A 17,373-nucleotide genomic window follows, 5' to 3' on the forward strand; every position below is an offset into this window, starting at 1 on the left:
CGGCAAGATAAACTAAGAAACATGCCCCACTCCAGTTACATCGCAGGCACAGGTCAGAACAGAGGGCTCTTAATCCTCATGTGCGTGGTGCTGTGGCAGTCTAGAGATAACGGGAAATTGTGATTTTGTTTCCTAGAGATGAACCAAGAGTACCCAATGCTACTAGTTATGTTTGGCAGGAATAATTTTCAAAGAATCAGTGCACCAAGCGGGGCTTTTTTTTTCTGTCAAACTGCACCTTAGGAGCGCTGATAGCACCTCTCCAATCAGGAGCGTGCACTGAGCTCCTTAGAACTAACTATGTGTATGACATGGAGCCAGGGCACACAGCTGCAACTGGAAAGCCACCTGCAAAGGCTCAGCAGCCACCCTACACAACTGCCAGTGGCACTTCTCTGTGATGCAGGGTACTGCTGAGCTGTCTCAGATTGCCACTGTGAGGATTCTCTTTCCTCCTCATTCTTCCTACAGCTCTTGTAGAATAACAACTGCTTACAATGAACATCTGCTTGTCAAGCTATGTTCTACCTCAGTATTGTTAACACCATGACAAGGAAATAGTCTTTTAAAATATTCCATTCAGACTAAAGACATGACTCAGTGGTTAAGAGCACTGGTTGCTCTTCCAGAGGACTGGGTTCAATTTTCAATACCCACATAGCAGCTCATAACCAGCTCTAACTTCAGTTTCAGGGGACCCAATTTCCTTTCCTGGCCTCTGTCAGCACTAGGCATGCATGTAGTGCACAGGCATACATGCAGACAAAACACTCATACACATAAAATAAGTAGACTTTTTTTAAATCTCATGCATTACTGATTAAGATAAAGTGATGGTCTTGCTGGACAGTCCCATTTTGCCTCACTTGGGGCAGAAAGCTAAGTTAGTGTAATTTAGCAAAAGGAAAAAGTTGAACACTGTCCATCTCTTAGTCACAGTATACACCACCTATACCCAAAGCAAACCTTACCAGACACACTCCCAAGCAAAAGCAGTGAGAAACAAAACAAACTTCCCCCCCAAAAAACAAAGGATACACAATCTATCTACATACTAATTTTCTACTGAGTGGCTTAGAAGGTACAATACTGAAGACATAATTTGTGAAGCAGAAAATAACAAGTGAGAACCGCATCTCTCACTGCCCAGAAAGAGCCAGCTCGAACAGACCCTGTAGAGCCCTAATTCACCTGCCCCATCATGCCTTGAAAAGCAAGGCATGGAGAAAGAATGCACTCATTTTTTTGCATTTCATATTGGCTTCGTAGGGGAGGAGTTACTTTGTACCCCTAGAAGTGGTATTCTAGTGTAGTATGTCCTTTTCATTTATGCCTGCCACATTTTGATAGGATGCAATAAAATAATCTAATCTCTGTATTTTCCATTGAAATGCTTCATATTCTCAGCAAAAACTAATGGAAAATGGGGGGAGGGGTTTCATGTTGTATTATTCCATTCATTTAACATTTTAAGAAGAAACACCAGGGCCTGAACAAATTTATATTGCAGAGTAAATTCAGAGAGTTAATTATAGCTCTAATTTGTTTTGTAAGCCTGATTCTGAGTGGCTGCTGGGGTCATTCCCAATATTGCTATGGTGATGGCACAGGTACATTGCTAAGGCAATGCAAGTGTAAAAGGTAGAAGCTCTTTCCTGATGTGAGGCACAGGAAGACATCATGGTATACATGGGACTTAATTATTTAGGAAATAAGTCATTCCTTGTTTTTTTTTTAAATTGGTATTTTTACCTGCATGTATGTATGAGGGTGTCAGGTGTTGTAGTTACAGACAGTTGTGAGCTGCCATGTGTTGCTGGAAATTGAACCCAGGTCCACTGGATGAGGAACCAGCGCTCTTAGCTGCTGAGCTATCTCTCTAGTCCCCAAGCCACTCCTAAAACTGTGTAAGAGAAAGCAAGCCTGGCTGTTTGAGTGCTCCTTACTCCCATCCTCTGTAGGCCTTCGATGACTTTCTGCTACATTGACACATTGAATAGTCTGATATTGTAGATTAAAAGATGCAGTCTTCCTACACTTGAAATTCAATGGTCTGGGTCCACAACTATCTTTGTCTATGACTGTATTACCAACATCTGGCTGAGAGCTTGGGACACCTGTAACAGATGCTCAGTGTGCTACCCAAATTAAAACTATTTCATTGGAAATGCTGCAGTGGCCAGCAAGTTACACTCCTTAGGAACAAGCATAGGAGCCAGGGGATTGTTAGCTACCCATCTTTATGTAATTATATTTCTGGAATATAGCTGGCCTGCATTATGTAAAAACTAAATTCTGAATTAAAATGCCTCTGACAAATTTAAATACAACAGAGGAAGGAAAGGCCCCATTGGCTTAACTTCATTTAGGAGACGAGCTTCCTGCTTTTAAGTCCTGGCCACAGAATGACATAATCGGCATAAGCACACTCATCAGTGTGCAGTTTCTAGGCTTTGGAATTCCATCCAATTCAGTGAAAATTGAGGAGGCTGAATCTAACAACAGACATTTCTAATGTAAGCTCTTTAATGGAACAAAATTATATAGTTTTTGTTGGTTTTCAGTAAAAAGCGAGGCAATAAAGAAAGAGACATGCTTAGTCTCCGACAGTTCCTTCACCACGGCAGAATACAAAGCCACCTGGGAGCTTAGCATCAGTTGGACTTGAAGCGTTATGTCAGAAACTAAGGATGTGAAGAGTCTTGGATCAGATTCATGGGCTATGCAAGGAGTTTGCCAATGCCCGGGAAGAAGCCCAGGTTTTATTTGGATTTGAACATCTTCTGGGAATGCACTACAAAATTTCAAGTGGTAATCCACAAACATCTTCCTGTTTTATGTTTGAGAACACGAAAGAACGAAAGCAATCCCAGCCATTGGTTTGTTAGTGACCACTGGGCTCCTTTCACAATTAACTTTAGGATCATTCCTGGTTGCAAAAAATATGAAGTCTGAAAAAATTATTAAAAGTAAAGAGTCAAGCTGAAAATTCACTAAAATAGTATGACTAAATCAAATTAAATTTGATTTTTTTTTCTGTTTGGGATATGATTCTAACTGGTCACTAATTTTAATGATAGTCTGTCAACAACAGACTTGAACTAAAAATCTTTTCAAAATTAGAAAATTTCACTATTGTGACCCGAAGGATAACTTCAAACAAGAAAAACTCAAGTTCCTCCCCCATTTAAATGAAAGCAACTAAGAATAAGATTTGGCAATTATGAATAAAATATCAGGAGAGATGGCATCAATTTTTAAAAAATAAAAGTTAGAGTCATATAAACTCTAGCAATTACACCACAGAGAAAAGATGAGCTGTGGGTAGTTAAGTATGAAGCAAACCCAGCTACACACAAGAAGATTAACAGCATGCTCTTGGGTTCATGTTTGGAGCTGGGGGATTTTTAACCCCATAAAGTGTTTCCACGGTAAGATTGCATGCAACAGATCTGCAGCTCTAGTTCGATATGAAGTTGGAACTGTGGCACAGAAAAATGATTCTGGGTAGGTTTCATATTTTTAATTATTAAAAAGAAGGTTACAAAAACTAGGTCGCCTTCATTAAAAAAAATTAACAAGACCTCATTGTGAGAGGATCAGTCTCTTGGGAATAGAAAGCTAGATCATGCCAAGAGATCTTATCTGATGGTGTCAGGGCAGTGAAGGCGAGGAAGAACCACAAGACAACTCTGTGCAGGCTGTGCAGAGCTGGGTGGACACAAAAAAATCAGAAGAAAAGATTTTAAAACAAACACCAAACAAACAAAAACAAAAAGAAACCCCACCAAAACACTGTTAGGTAACCTTTACAAAATGGATCAGTGACAGTTCGGTAAAACTACTACATTGAGGCAAGCATGGATTCAAAGGGCGGTTTGGGGGCCAGGACCCAAGCAAGCCCCTCCCTCTTCTGGTCTGAGCTGGCCAGGAATCTGGCTCAGCTTCTTAGCTGCATGGGATTACTCAATACACAAACATGCCTATCTCAGAAGAGCTCACTGAGCAGAAGGAAAATTAACATTCCTCATGATTAGTGTTCAGTGACAGCATTTATTACAGGTAGTTTTGTTCATAAAGTTGTTTCTTTTTTTCATAGGAAATCCCAAAAAAGCTAGGATCATAGAGTGGTGGCTGCAGTGTTATGACCCTGGTTCTTGAGAACTTATCAAGGCAGAGTAAACTCTGCAATAAAGAGCAAGAGAAGGAATAAAGAATTCTAACTTTCTTTGAACAAAGAACTAAGACAGCTCACGAAGTATTTTTTTTTCCCTTAACAAATACCTTGAGTCTCCTGAAAAGAACTCATTACTGCACACAGGAAAGAGATTTGGCGTCTTAATTTTATAATCAGAGAGTTGTTCAAAATTGTTACCTAAGAGACTCCAAATGAACAGTGAACAAACCAAGCAACTCAAGTGTGTGCCAGGCAGACTTCAGTGTCACAGCCAGGTCTAGCCTAACAGCAACAGATTCACAGTTTATCGCACAAACAAACAGATCAAGCCTGTAATTAGACATAAACACAAGCAGGTGCAATAGTGCATGCTTGCATCCCTTGCTACTCAGGAGGCTGAGCAGGACTGTTTGTGCCAGGGAGCTTGAGGCACCTGTGAAGAAACTGTCTCCTAAATATGAAACAAAAGGAAACAACAAAATCCAAACAAAGAGACAGAGGAAGAGAAAAAAAAGAGGCCCCCATTGTTTATTTCTAATTTACTTTCTTATAGGACAGCTTTCAAAGGTGTTGATTGATTCTGACACAATTCTGAAAACATATTAAGAAATACTAGAAGGCTGACTCTTAGTCTGTCTTACTGTGCGAAAACAGTGCCTAATTCAGCTAGCATATACCTGGTTAATGAGAATCTATTATGCTAAACTCTAATTCAGTATGTGTTTGATGGAGGGAGACTGGCACAAGGAAATGGTATGAAAATATGTTAAAATATATTTCTTTCCCTTAGGGATGTCAGACTATCTGGGAAGTAAAGATGGTACAGATGAATCAATTAAGAAACAATTAAGTACCAAACTGTAAGCTGCTAACTAAGAATGCAATAAGAAAGTTGGATGATTATGAACTACAGTCACTAGAGAATAATGTGAAAAAAAAAAAAGGTGGGGGAAGTTATAGGCAGAAAAGAAATAAGAGGGAAGAAATCAGAAATGGCACAGAATTTTCTTAGACTTTCAACTAGTACCTTTTAATCAAAGTCCACATGAAACTTGACAGTAACTTCAATAGTGGGAATGAATCAAATGGTAGAAGACCCAAATGTCCTCCTGAAGGAGGTGGGACTCTGGCAAGGAACACAGTTGTGTTGCAAATAATCACTGATAATGGGGGCACATGGACCTATGAGAAGCTGCCCTGATCAGAGTTAGGAGTTATCTGTGAACAGAAGCTGAAGGAACAAAAGCCAACTATTTTCCCAACTCTCTAAAACATATTGTGGAGTTAAATCAGAACATCAGTCTTCAGCAGGATTCCATCCAAATGGTAGAAGCAGTATGCTAGCTGTCCATCAACATTCATTACCCTAAAGCAGGAATTTCAAACTATGTGGATGTGTGAGCATTTCAGGCTTTGTGATCCATATGATCACTGTTTTAATGATCTGACTTTGCCACTGGGCACCAAAGATGCTACAGACATTCATATATGAATATGTACAGCTGAGCTCCGATCAAACTAAAAACGGAAAGTAGGTTGATTTTTCTGAAGTCTGCTCATCCCCATTGTAGCATCTTTCTGAGGGAGTCTGTGGAGGAGACGGTGAGGAGATGCAGCTATTTCAGAATCAGCTACAGTAAGAGCAGGTAGCTAATGTGCACAGTGCACCCATTTCTACACCTACTGTCCTTCAGGAGACCAATTTACCCATAAGGAGAAACAGAGTCTAGTTCTTTCGCTATTGCTCTCCCAAAGGCTAGAGACTGGCTAAGTATATCTGAGTTTTATTTCATCCCTATGAGCACCATGTGTTCTGAAAATGAAAAAGACTCTGGAAATCATCAGACAATACAGAGGGAGACAAATACACGATGTTCTATTTGTTGGTGTTACTTCTTTCAATTCTGGAAAAGGCAGAAAGACGTACAAGTAAGTATATCACTCAAGTGGAAAAATGATACCTTTGCAAGCACTGGGGCCACAAGCATTCATTCAAAGGCCAGAGCTAACCCGGTGCTGTGATGGTTTGGTCACCTTGACACACAGTAAGATCACGTGGGAAGGGAGGCTGGATTTAAGAATCATCTGGATCAGGCTGGCCTGTGGGAACATTTGTGGAGCAGTCCTGACAGCCTTAACTGATGTGGGATGACCCAGTGTGAGAGTGAGAGGTGCCATTCCCTGGGTCTGGACCTTGGGCTATACAGAAGTAGAGAAATTGGGCTCAGCAGCAGGCTCCTATTCCTCTGTTCACTCTCTGCTCTTACCTGTGGACATGACATGACCAGCAGCTTCAGTTCCTGCCACTGGGGCTCCCCTGCTAGGATGGAATATAACCTAGAACTGCAAACCGAATCATTTCCACCCTTAGCAGCTCTTGGCTGGGATATTTTGTTGGGGATTGTGAACCCCCAGACCCTGAATTTCTTGTGACCCCCTGCCTGCTGGAGTAAACAACTTGTTTTGCAGCTGCTCTGAGCATGAGACCCTCTGCAGTTTCTGATGGCAGGGGAGTAGTTTCTGGTGGGCTTGCAGCTGAGAGTTAGGGTGTGGCCACTAGTCAAGGAGATCCTATATAAGCTGTCCTGGAACACAATAAAAGAAGTATTCTTGGCGTTACCTGTCTCCCCCTCCCCCCACCTTGTGTGTTTCAACTCCAGCCCCTTGCCTGACTCGCAAACCATCCTGTAGTGTGTAGCACATAAAGCAGAAGTTGTATTACAGTATTTTACCATAGCAGCAGAAGAAACTAAGATAGGCATGTTCACAAGATACCATCCACCTTGTTATTTTATTTTCAATTGACATTCTTACATTTTATTTACTTATCCATTCATTTATGCATTTGTGTGTTTGTGCACATGGAGTGCATGTGGAGATCAGAGGACAACGTGAAGGATTCCAGTCTTGGTGCCAAGTACCTTTGTCAGTTGAGTCATCTCGTCAGCCCCATCTTCTTAAAAAATAAAAATGGCACAGGGTCTCTCCTTAGTCTGGAGCTCCTGATGAGGCTAGGCTAGCTAGTCAGTGAGTCGTAGAGAGCTACCTGTCTCCAGACAACCAGCACTGAGATTAGAAGGGTGACCAGCCATGCCCGGGGGGCTTTTTGCATGGCTTATGGAGTTCAAATGCAGTTTGAACTTGTGATGCAAGTACTTTACTAGTTGAGCTACCTCCCAGGCCCTGTTATCTTTACTCTCTAGAGAGGAACAATTCAAGATCAATGTTTCCTTCTGAACTAAGATTTCAGCTTTAAGAATTTAATTTGCTCTGGGAGCATGGGGACCATGCGAGAGGGTATAAGAAGGGAAAGGAAGGAGGGGGCAGAGAAAAATACATAGCTCAATAAAAAATAAAAAAGAATTTAATTCACTCTCCCACAAACTTATCCATTGTCTACAGCTGCATCTGCACCTAGCAATGAGACAGTGACCATATGGTTCACAAAGCCTGAAGCACATACACACGTGCACACACTCACATAAATCACACATGTTAATGTGAGGGTCCTAAATTTTGCTTGATTGCAAAGGCTAATTATTTCTCAATAAGGGCAGTCTAGTGTAATGGAATCCCAAAATACTCAAAAATCAGAAATTAATTTAAGCATTAAATTTCACCCACTATGCCTGGGGAGACTGAGGCTTTACTGCAAGCTTCAGAAGTGATGAGCAGTAGAGGGAACTGGACCTACAGCTGGATACTTGCCTACAAGTCTCACCATACCGTGCTGTTTCTTTCCTTCAAGAAGGGGGGTCGTATCAGGATGGCCAGAAGAGCCACACCCCACCCCCAGGAGTACAAGTATTCAAAATATTACTCAGTAATAATTTCTTAGAAGGGACCCTTACTCAAGAATTTGGCTCTAAGTCAGATGGATGGGATATCAACATAATAATAGATGGTATATCAATTCAGGGCCATAATCAAAGCAAATTCCAGTGCAGATACGTACCAAAGGGCCAATTTCTTCATGCACTTACTGCTCTGGACTACATGGACTCTTTAAACACTGTGTGACTCCCCCCCCCCCGGGGGGGGGGGAGACTCTAGTAAAGTAAGATTAAAGCAAACCCAGATACAGTAGTCTTTGGCCTAAGCTTGCAACATGGGGACTTTTTCACTATACTCAATGTGACTGAGACTTGTGTTCTGTGGCTAGTGTCAGGGAACTTCTGGTTCTGTAGGCAGTGAACTCATTTGACCTGATGTCTCAGTAATATTAAAGCAGGTGGTGAACCCCAGAAAAAAAAAAGAGAAGAAAACCTACAGCCATCTGTTTATTGTGTTCTTTTTCTAAAGATACTCAGAGCCTTCAGGCATTTTATCAATAATGAAAAAGTTAGTAAAATAATTTTAAAAATTCTCCAAAATCTTAGAATGCTTTTAACGAGATCATTCTACAGAATTGGAGAATGCATCAAATCTGGACCATTTGTAAACCTATCCAAAGTGTTTATCCATTTCCTGAAATTTCTCATCTCTTCCTTTCTCCCACTATTTGTCCTTTGAGGCATAATTGTTTATTTGGATAACGAGTAGGTACAAATCAGATTTATAGTGTCCTTAGTCAGCTCCTGTAAAAAGTGATTGGATGGAATGGAAGATAAAGTATGGGGGTGGGGGGCTAATAGTGTAGTCTAAGCCAGGCATGGTGGTGTAGCCTTTTAATTCCAGCACTCAGGAAGCAGAAGAGGACAGATCTCTGAGCTTGAGGCCAGCCTGGTCTATAGAATGAGTTCCTGGCCAACAAAGACTACACAGAGAAACCTTGTCTCAAAATGCAAAAAACAAATTAACAATAACAAACAAAACGGTAGACTAAAATTTATACAAATATTTATGAATTAGCCAAGACTTAGATTTAGTCTGTGTTAGCATGAATAACAGATACTTAGTGAGACACGACTACATTTTAATGATAATGACCAAAATCCTCTGGATTTGTTTCCTAGTAAGCTTAGCCCATTTGTCCTCTCTTAACCTGACAGTGTGAAACAACTTAGACACATCACCAACAAACATCAATAATATGTATCACACCAAGTGGTTTATAAAACACTCCAGTCCCACTGCTCACTTTAACTTCTGAGCATAATAAATCCTTGTGAGAAAGAAGCAAGTTAAATTGTACAAAGAAGCTGGGCAGCGGTGGCACAAACCTTTAATACCAGCAGGGAGACTTGAGGTAGGCGGATCTCTGAGTTCAAGGCCAACCTTGTTTAGAAGAGCTAGTTCCAGGACAGGCTCCAAAGCTACAGACAAACTCTATCTCGAAAACAAAACAAAACAAAATGTACAAAGAAACAATCAGGAAACCCAGGACACTCTTGAGCATGCCAGTGAAATGTAAAACAGGTCTCTCCAATGAGGGTAGAGATATAGCTACCAGATGCAACGTGTAGTCCTAAAATTAACCACATCTGAATGGCATTTTAGAAGAACCAGAAGAATCTGAACATGAACTTATTATTGGCTTTAGGTATAATGTACGGCCATTATTAACTATATAGGAAAATATCCATTTTTTCTTACAAAGATAAGCATAATAAAATGTCTAGTGGTATACAAGATGTTACAATTTCTGTATTATTTCAGCAAAAAAAATCATCTAAAATAGGTATATGCACTCATAAATGCAATTTAGAAAATCAACTTATCCCTAAGTAAGAACAAATAAAAAAATATCAGTTAGGGAACTTAAGTCAGCTAGTGCCAAGGACCCCACATCCATATCAGCTCTGTACAACCAGCAGGTCAATTTCTATGCTGGACTCAGTTAATGCTGACAGAATTTTATGGTGGTTGCTTTCTGAGGTGGAGAAACTGCCCAAGACAGCTCTCAGCCTACAACAAACATTACAGAAATATACAAATTCACCATTAAGTAATGGGTACATGCCTCAAAATTCACAAATATCACTGGGAAAATGTCATGAGAGATAACAGAGGCTGTCTCAAGCACATCCATGGAAGTCAACAGTTCCAAGCAAAAGGCAAATGCCAGTGGTCAGGGGGCAAACTAGGTTCTTTATGGACAGGCATGACACTAGCAGACACATAGCTATCAGATACTGGAGTTTTGACTCTCTGATAGCAAGGCCTCTCTCTAAGCAATATCGTCATTAAGATGATGGGTAAAGAATGAAAGGGGTAGAAAGGGAAGCGGTAACAAAATAAGCATGACAGAGGTTGGCTTGGGCTCAGTGGTAGAGTGCTTGTTGTACATGCAGAAGGTTCTAGGTTCAATCTCTAGTACTAGAAAAGGGAAGGAGAAGAGGGGGAGAGAGGGAGGATAGAGAGGAGGGAAGGGAGAAATCATAGAGCATTACTAAGAAACAGGATCTCGTTAGCAAATGAGGGGCAGAAGGGAGTGAAGGGAGAAGCGGAGAATCACAATGAGGATGGAGGGGTAAACAACAGGAGGATGAGACATAATGAACAGAACAGGGGAGGGTGGATAAATACAGCAGCAACACAGGGAGACTGATGAAATTTGAAATGGCAAAGGAAACAGAAGGACAGAGGAGGCAGGAAGTAAAAGACAGACAGCTGGTCAAAGGTAGAGGAGGCAGAATTTTGGAATAGACAAGAGATGAATACAGGTTTTCTATTCATTGTACTCAACTCACGGAAACTTACACAAAGGGAATGAAGAGGGAGGAAAAAAAGAGGGGAGTAGGGCAGGTGGAAAGGTCCAGAACCTGAATGGTGATGTGGACGAAGGGCTGGGAGGGAAGAACAGACAGTAACAGCACATGCCAGTTGACTGCACACACTAGAGTGCATGTTAAACAGGACAGATGGAATGCTGCTGTCAGTCGAGAATGACATGAGCCAAGATAATGTGCAAGTACTTTATTCAGGCAACATTTCTATGGCTAATTTGGACCATAACTTAGTCTTATGCAAATGCCTGGAAAGGCAGAAATGTAACTTCACTGTAAGAAGAATGCACAGCCCTGGGCCTCCCAAGCATGACTGAGGGGCACCATCAATCAGACACTCGGGCCTCTCATTTTGCTCTGAGCCACTGGGTCACTCTATAATAGGGGCTGGCTTAAGGCTGTGGAATATTTCCTACCCTTTCTTGTGTCTATCCAGACCAAAATGAGAGGGGAATGACAGATTTACATAATTAATGTAGACAGAAATTTGACTAGATAACTAAAAAATTCAAAAACAACAACCAACATTTTTCCAGACTGTAGTTATCTAGATCACTAGCTACAAAGGGTTTCTATTAACCCCGTGCTGAACTTCATTTCTGTTATGCACATCTGAAGACAGAATTAACAGATCTCTCTTGGATGCAAATCTTTCCCAGGACACAAGATTGACTGGCAGCTCACACAATAATTTTGGAATGCATCACAAAATTAAAACTCATAGTTTTCCTGCAAAAGAAAACCCAACCATCAACAATGGTTCTTTGAAAGCAGATAAAGGTCTGAGAATTAGAAATTAGGGAGTCTTATGTTTTGGGAAGCCACGATCAAACACATTTTTATCTGTAATTTCTAATCTATGCAGGTGTTCTGTCTCCCAAAGCTAAGATCAGAATTTTAATTTTTTTTTTTAAAAAAAAAACCTGCAAGATTTCAAGTTGTCTTCACTTGTTTGTTTTCCCTATTGCTGGGATAAAGACCATGACCAAATGTAACTTGGGAGGGAAAGTGCTTATTTCATCTTCTACATCCAGGTAACAGTCCCTCACTGAACCAGAAACTCGGGAGCAAGGCCATGTGTACTGGCTTGCTCTCCAAAGTTTGCTTACCCTGCTTTCTTATATCAAGCACCATGGCTACCATCCCAGGGGTGGCACTGCCTACAGTGGCCCAGGCTCTCCCACATCAGCCATTAAGAAAGTGCCTCACAGGCGTGCTTACAGGTCAAACTGATGGAGGCATTTTTTCAGTTGAAGTTCCCAAGCTTGTGTCAAGTTGACCAAAAACAACCACCACCACCACCACCACCACCACCACCACCACCACTACCACCACCACCACCTATGGTACATAGATTTGTGGATCACTCGGAGAAAACAGGGTGATAACATCAGATCACTAGGGTCTTCCTTTTGTTTTGTAAGTAAAACACAGTGAAAGAAATACTCTTAGTACTGGGGGTGTAGCTCAAATGGTAGAATACATTCTACCATGCATGAAGTCCTAGGATACATAACTGTCAGAGTGATACATACCTGTTACCACAGTACTCCAGAGTTGAAGGTAGTACTGGGAGTTCAAAGCTAACCTGGGCTACATGAGACTTGTCTTTACAAACTAGAAACATTCTCCACCATATGATCTTGGTACCTTATGACTAAACCTACATTGACAAGTTTGACACCTAAATATTAGTTTACTTTCTATACTCCTAGGTTTGATTACCATATGTGCAGCACAGACTACATTGTCACAGAGCACATTCCCATGTGAAGCAGCAGGCAGTTTTTCAGGGCCTGCAGTGCAGATACTCACTATTTAGTGGAGTCGGATAACTGATATTCTCGTCGTCTATCATAGCACTCCTGGATTCCAGGATCATTCCACAAGCTCTTTATTGCATCTACATATGGGTTCTCAAAAGCAGACACCTTCTCCACGTCAACCTCTCGGACTAATTGTGCATGAGCCTGTTTAAGAGAGGGAAAAGGCAACTGTTTGAATACTCTTCACATTGCATTACCAAGTCTTTGATTCACACTTCATATAGTGTACAATTCAAGCGATATCATCATAAACTGGTTTTCAGAGTGGTTTATAATGTGTCATTTTTGTTTGTTTTTCTTAATGAGAACCCAACCCCAAACCATCCTTTCTAGAGGAAATATGAAGTTCAACCTAATTAGGAGTAACAGGTGCAAAGCTTTTTCAGCATGACAGCAGGGAGGTCCTGCTAAGAGGCCAGTATGTTAACTGATTATCATAATTCTCCAATTCATAGTTACTATCCCCTCTACTCTGACAACTTGTTCTAGTCATACACATGTTGTCCTCGGCCCTGAGGAGCTCTATCAATAGAAGCCGAGTCCTCCACTAAGAGTGGTCCCTGAAGTTCACTTTCAGATGGGCCATAACACTACCAAGAGAACAGTTTAACGGTTTAACTGCAGTAATTCTTCTTCCAGTCTGGCATACCCCATGTTACAGAATATTTGTATCTGCCATCTCTACAGTACCAAGTTTAGGAATCCATTCCATTTTTTAGCAATCAAGTAGAGTTTTGCTATTTTCATTACAGTATACTTAGCAGGAAAAAGACAAAGATGTTTAAAATTTTCAATATTATTAAAATCACAATGTTTTATATTTTATTAATAAACTTTAATTTACCCTCAAAGTAGCCAGAAAACACGACTGTTTAATAACACTAATCAAATTAGGCTTGACCAAATGTGACATATATGCAAATTAGACATATATAACAAATATGCAAACACACACTAATATAGTAGTTAATTGGAAAATGGAGGCAGATGGTTGATAATTATTGAAACAATTCTGATTTTGTATAAAAATTCTAAACAAGATGGGTCAATGGCTTCGTGACTATATCATGGCCAGTTATCCTTTCCATCTAGTATTAAGAATAAACAATGTTTATATATGCAATCCATGTTGTGCCCGGTCTAGATCTCAGTCTTCAAGTAGGAAGGGCCTCTTTTCAATAATAATAACTAATTTTGACTTAAAGTTTTAGGAAGTTCAACAAACATGAGACTTAAATCCCCTTTGTTAATAGCTCTACTCTGACAAAGACAACTGGATCTAGTCACTGAAAAGTGTTGCTCCAGCCTGTCTTTCAACCACGGAAACAGATCCCCAAGTCTCACTGTCTGTATCAGTCCCAGGTTGGGCAATCTGCCTTGTTAACCACCAGCACCCTTGGCAGTCTGGATTCCTGCGCCTGAATCCTATGCCAGGTGGAGGCTATCTTATTATGGTTCTTTCTGAGGGTCATCTTTCTATGTAGAAGGCCTTTCTTACTCATTTCTAAACCTTTTAAAAAGAAATTCTGCTCAGCAGCTGTTCCATATGTCATCACTTACAAATGACTATTATGATACGTCTCTCCAAAAAAATGTAATTTTTGTGTACTTTGAACCATGGACCCTCAACATTTTGTTCTATGCTGGTTATTATGCCTTAACTTATCTCATTTCTAGACTACAGTGATGGAGCTGTGATCATAAAGTTTTCATTTCTTTGGGGCTCAGCACAAAAGGAAAATACAATAAATATTTAATTGCATTTAAAAGTACATATAAATATAATGTGAGTGCCTACAAGCCATAATTTCAAGACTCTTCCATCCTTACCCATTTTCTCAGAATTATAGTGTAATAGTTAGCATAGGAGTCTTAGTATTTTTTCCCTATAACATAAAAATTCAACGACAGGCTCAGCATTGTAGTATCACAGTTTACCAGGGTGCTGATAGAATAGAAGCTTAATAAATACTTGCCCACTGGATGAAAACAAGGATGAAAGAAGAGTGGAAATTAACAGTGCTACAAATCAAAAAAGCTAATTTCTGGTTCTGACTTTAGTCACACGACCACTTCTTACCTGCAGCAGAAACTACTTTTGCCTTTTTAAAACTAATTTTCTTTGTCCATAAGACAAGACAACTGGACCAAGTAAACAGAGATCTCCTCTATACGAGAACAGGATAATATACCATAATGCATAAAATTAAGGGATTATGATACCGTCCCTCACTTTAAAGGAAATGTTATGTTTATCTTATATTATGTATATAGGTGTTTTGACCGCATGTATGTCAGCTGTATCACATGCATGCCTGTTGCTCACAGAGGCTAGAAGAGGGTGATAATGCCCTGCACTGGAGTTATAGGCAGCTACGTGGGAGTCACTCCAGGGTCCTCTGTAAGGGCAGCAAGTGCTTTCAATTGCAGAGCAATCTCTCCAGTCTCAAGACTGTTCCTCTTTGGGCACAGCTTTCAGTAAAACAAGGATTTACTATTTTAACCAACAACCAAATGAAATCTGCACATGAACAAGGAAATGCAGTACGGACTGACTGGGAGTCCAAATGAAGTATGGAAGAGAAAAGAGGCTTCTGCCAGATGGAGAAGATGAGGCATGCAGTATCTGAGGAGGAATGTGAACAAAAGGTCAACAGATAAAAATATGTCTCCTTTCAACTGCAAAACCAGATTCATACAAACAAATCTCTATCTAGAAAGCCCTGAGATTTGTTAGTGTCGTAAATCCACAGCTCAGAAGCCATTCTGTAATATCTACAAAAGAGTATCACCTCCAAACACACACCAATCACCATGCTGCCTTTATGCCGAAGAGAATATCTAAGACACTTTTATTACCTCCCAAGCTCAGAATTCTATCCTTGTTGCTTTGGACAATGATTCAAAAATAATCAAGTATAAATTCCACTTATGTAAGTTTGCAACTAAAGTTCTCTAAGTTATTTAAAAGTATGATGGCATTTTACAAAATATGTATAGAAATAAAAATTGTTAATATTAATGTTGCATTGTCAATTCAGTCTGTCCCACTATCAACTCAATTCTCATTATTTTTGTAAAAAATATTCTCTACATAGAAATAGTTTTAGTATTTTAGAGTAGAAAGATAAATTAGAACCATTATTATATTTGTCCAATGTCAAATGTGAAGTAGTAGTAAATAATTCTAAGTAATGATGCCAAATTAAACAATTATTAATTTTAAAAGGCTATTTCAACAAGGAAAGAAGTTGTCTCTAATAATATAGTAATGTTAAATTAGATTTGACTTCTCTCTTTCGAACACAAAAACAAAATGAGAATGAGTGAGTTCATTATCATGTGAACAAAATGCAAAGTCCAATCTCCTTAAGTCAGAGTTGAGCACATTGAGTGGAAATGTTTAAGGATGGATGCTAGCTTTCAGTTCTCAGCAAGCTGGTGGCAAGTTTGAGAAACACACTGGGAGAAGCAGTTAGACACTTTCAGTACCTCTGGCAGAATTCTAGAGAAGACCACAGGGAAACCACAAGATGCGCCAGTATAGTTCAGGTAAATCTTATGTGTTTACATTTCTCTGGTTGCATCTGCTGAGGGAAAGTGGAATTGAAGACCAACCACAGTAGGTTTCACTCTACCCACTGAAGGCAAGTGTTCAGATTAAATAAAAAGGTCTCAGAGTCAATGCTGGAAGGATTTTCAAAAAGGCGCTAACCACTCAAGAGAGCGTCAGGCTATTCTAGTTCCTACACTCCAAAAGTAGAAAATCAAAAGGTAACTTCTGCATTTACCGAAGGTCTTTAGACACAAATATTGAACTCTGTTTGAAGGGACACCCAAAACAAACGGGTACTGGAAATCAAAAATAGCAGGAACCTCAATTAGGCCAAATCCTCAATTCTCAACTGAGGCTCATACCATCCTTCATTTTGTCCCTTGTTGCTTATTTCCTGTGGCATTTGAGTCTTAAAAAACAAACAAACAAAAACCACACACAGAGAATAACAAAAATGCGAACAAAAAATATCCTAGTGACTTTTTTTTTTTTCTGCTCAAAGGAAGCAGAGTAACATAACAACTTATGCTACAAACCCACCTCTACTTGTTGCCAGATGAGGATGACCTTGTTCAGGCTGCTAAACATCTTCTCAACCTGTTTCCAGATCTCTGAGGCTCCCACTACATCAGTCTGGAATATTGATGTCACCTGCTACTCTAAAGGTTAACTTACAGAATCCTTCAGGGCTGGGCAGTGGGTGTGAGGGGAGGTGGTGGTCAAGAGGCTTACACCTAAAGCTACTAGTGAGTTCAAAGGCCAGCAGAAAGGAAATGCAAGACCAAAGCTATGGCCCATGGCCCATGCATGTATATGAGCTCCCGTGATGTCAGACAAGGCATTCAAATCTCATTTGACTAAAATGCAAACCATTCTGCAAGTTCACTTATACAGAATCTTTGAAGTCTCAACATTTGCAAATACCCTGAAGAAAACATAACATAATTCATTATCAGTCTTTGCCTTCTGATTCCACAGCTGTATAGCTGACCCTATTGGGCATGCTGCATACACAATTGCCACGGCATCTTTCTATGAGTATTACTAGGCCACTGACAGAGAAGGCAAAGTCACATTGAGCTACTGCTGGCTAGGGTCATGCCATGAATGACTCATTCACATAGAAGAACCTCTCTTGCATCTGAT

General features: G+C 40.1%; 1 protein-coding gene across 1 annotated transcript in view; it reads right to left on the reverse strand.

The window, feature by feature from the left end:
- Window positions 1-17,373, reverse strand: part of Gnaq (G protein subunit alpha q) — a 233,837-nt gene that overhangs the window by 44,720 nt on the left and 171,744 nt on the right. The window contains exon 3 of the mRNA XM_041662122.1: window positions 12,661-12,815. Coding sequence (XP_041518056.1) covers window positions 12,661-12,815 — 155 coding nt within the window. The remainder of the gene's footprint in view (window positions 1-12,660; window positions 12,816-17,373) is intronic.

Source organism: Microtus oregoni, unplaced genomic scaffold (genome assembly GCF_018167655.1).
Source record: "Microtus oregoni isolate MIOR12 unplaced genomic scaffold, Mior012 000012F_ref0000307, whole genome shotgun sequence".
Taxonomy (NCBI): Eukaryota; Metazoa; Chordata; class Mammalia; order Rodentia; family Cricetidae; genus Microtus; species Microtus oregoni.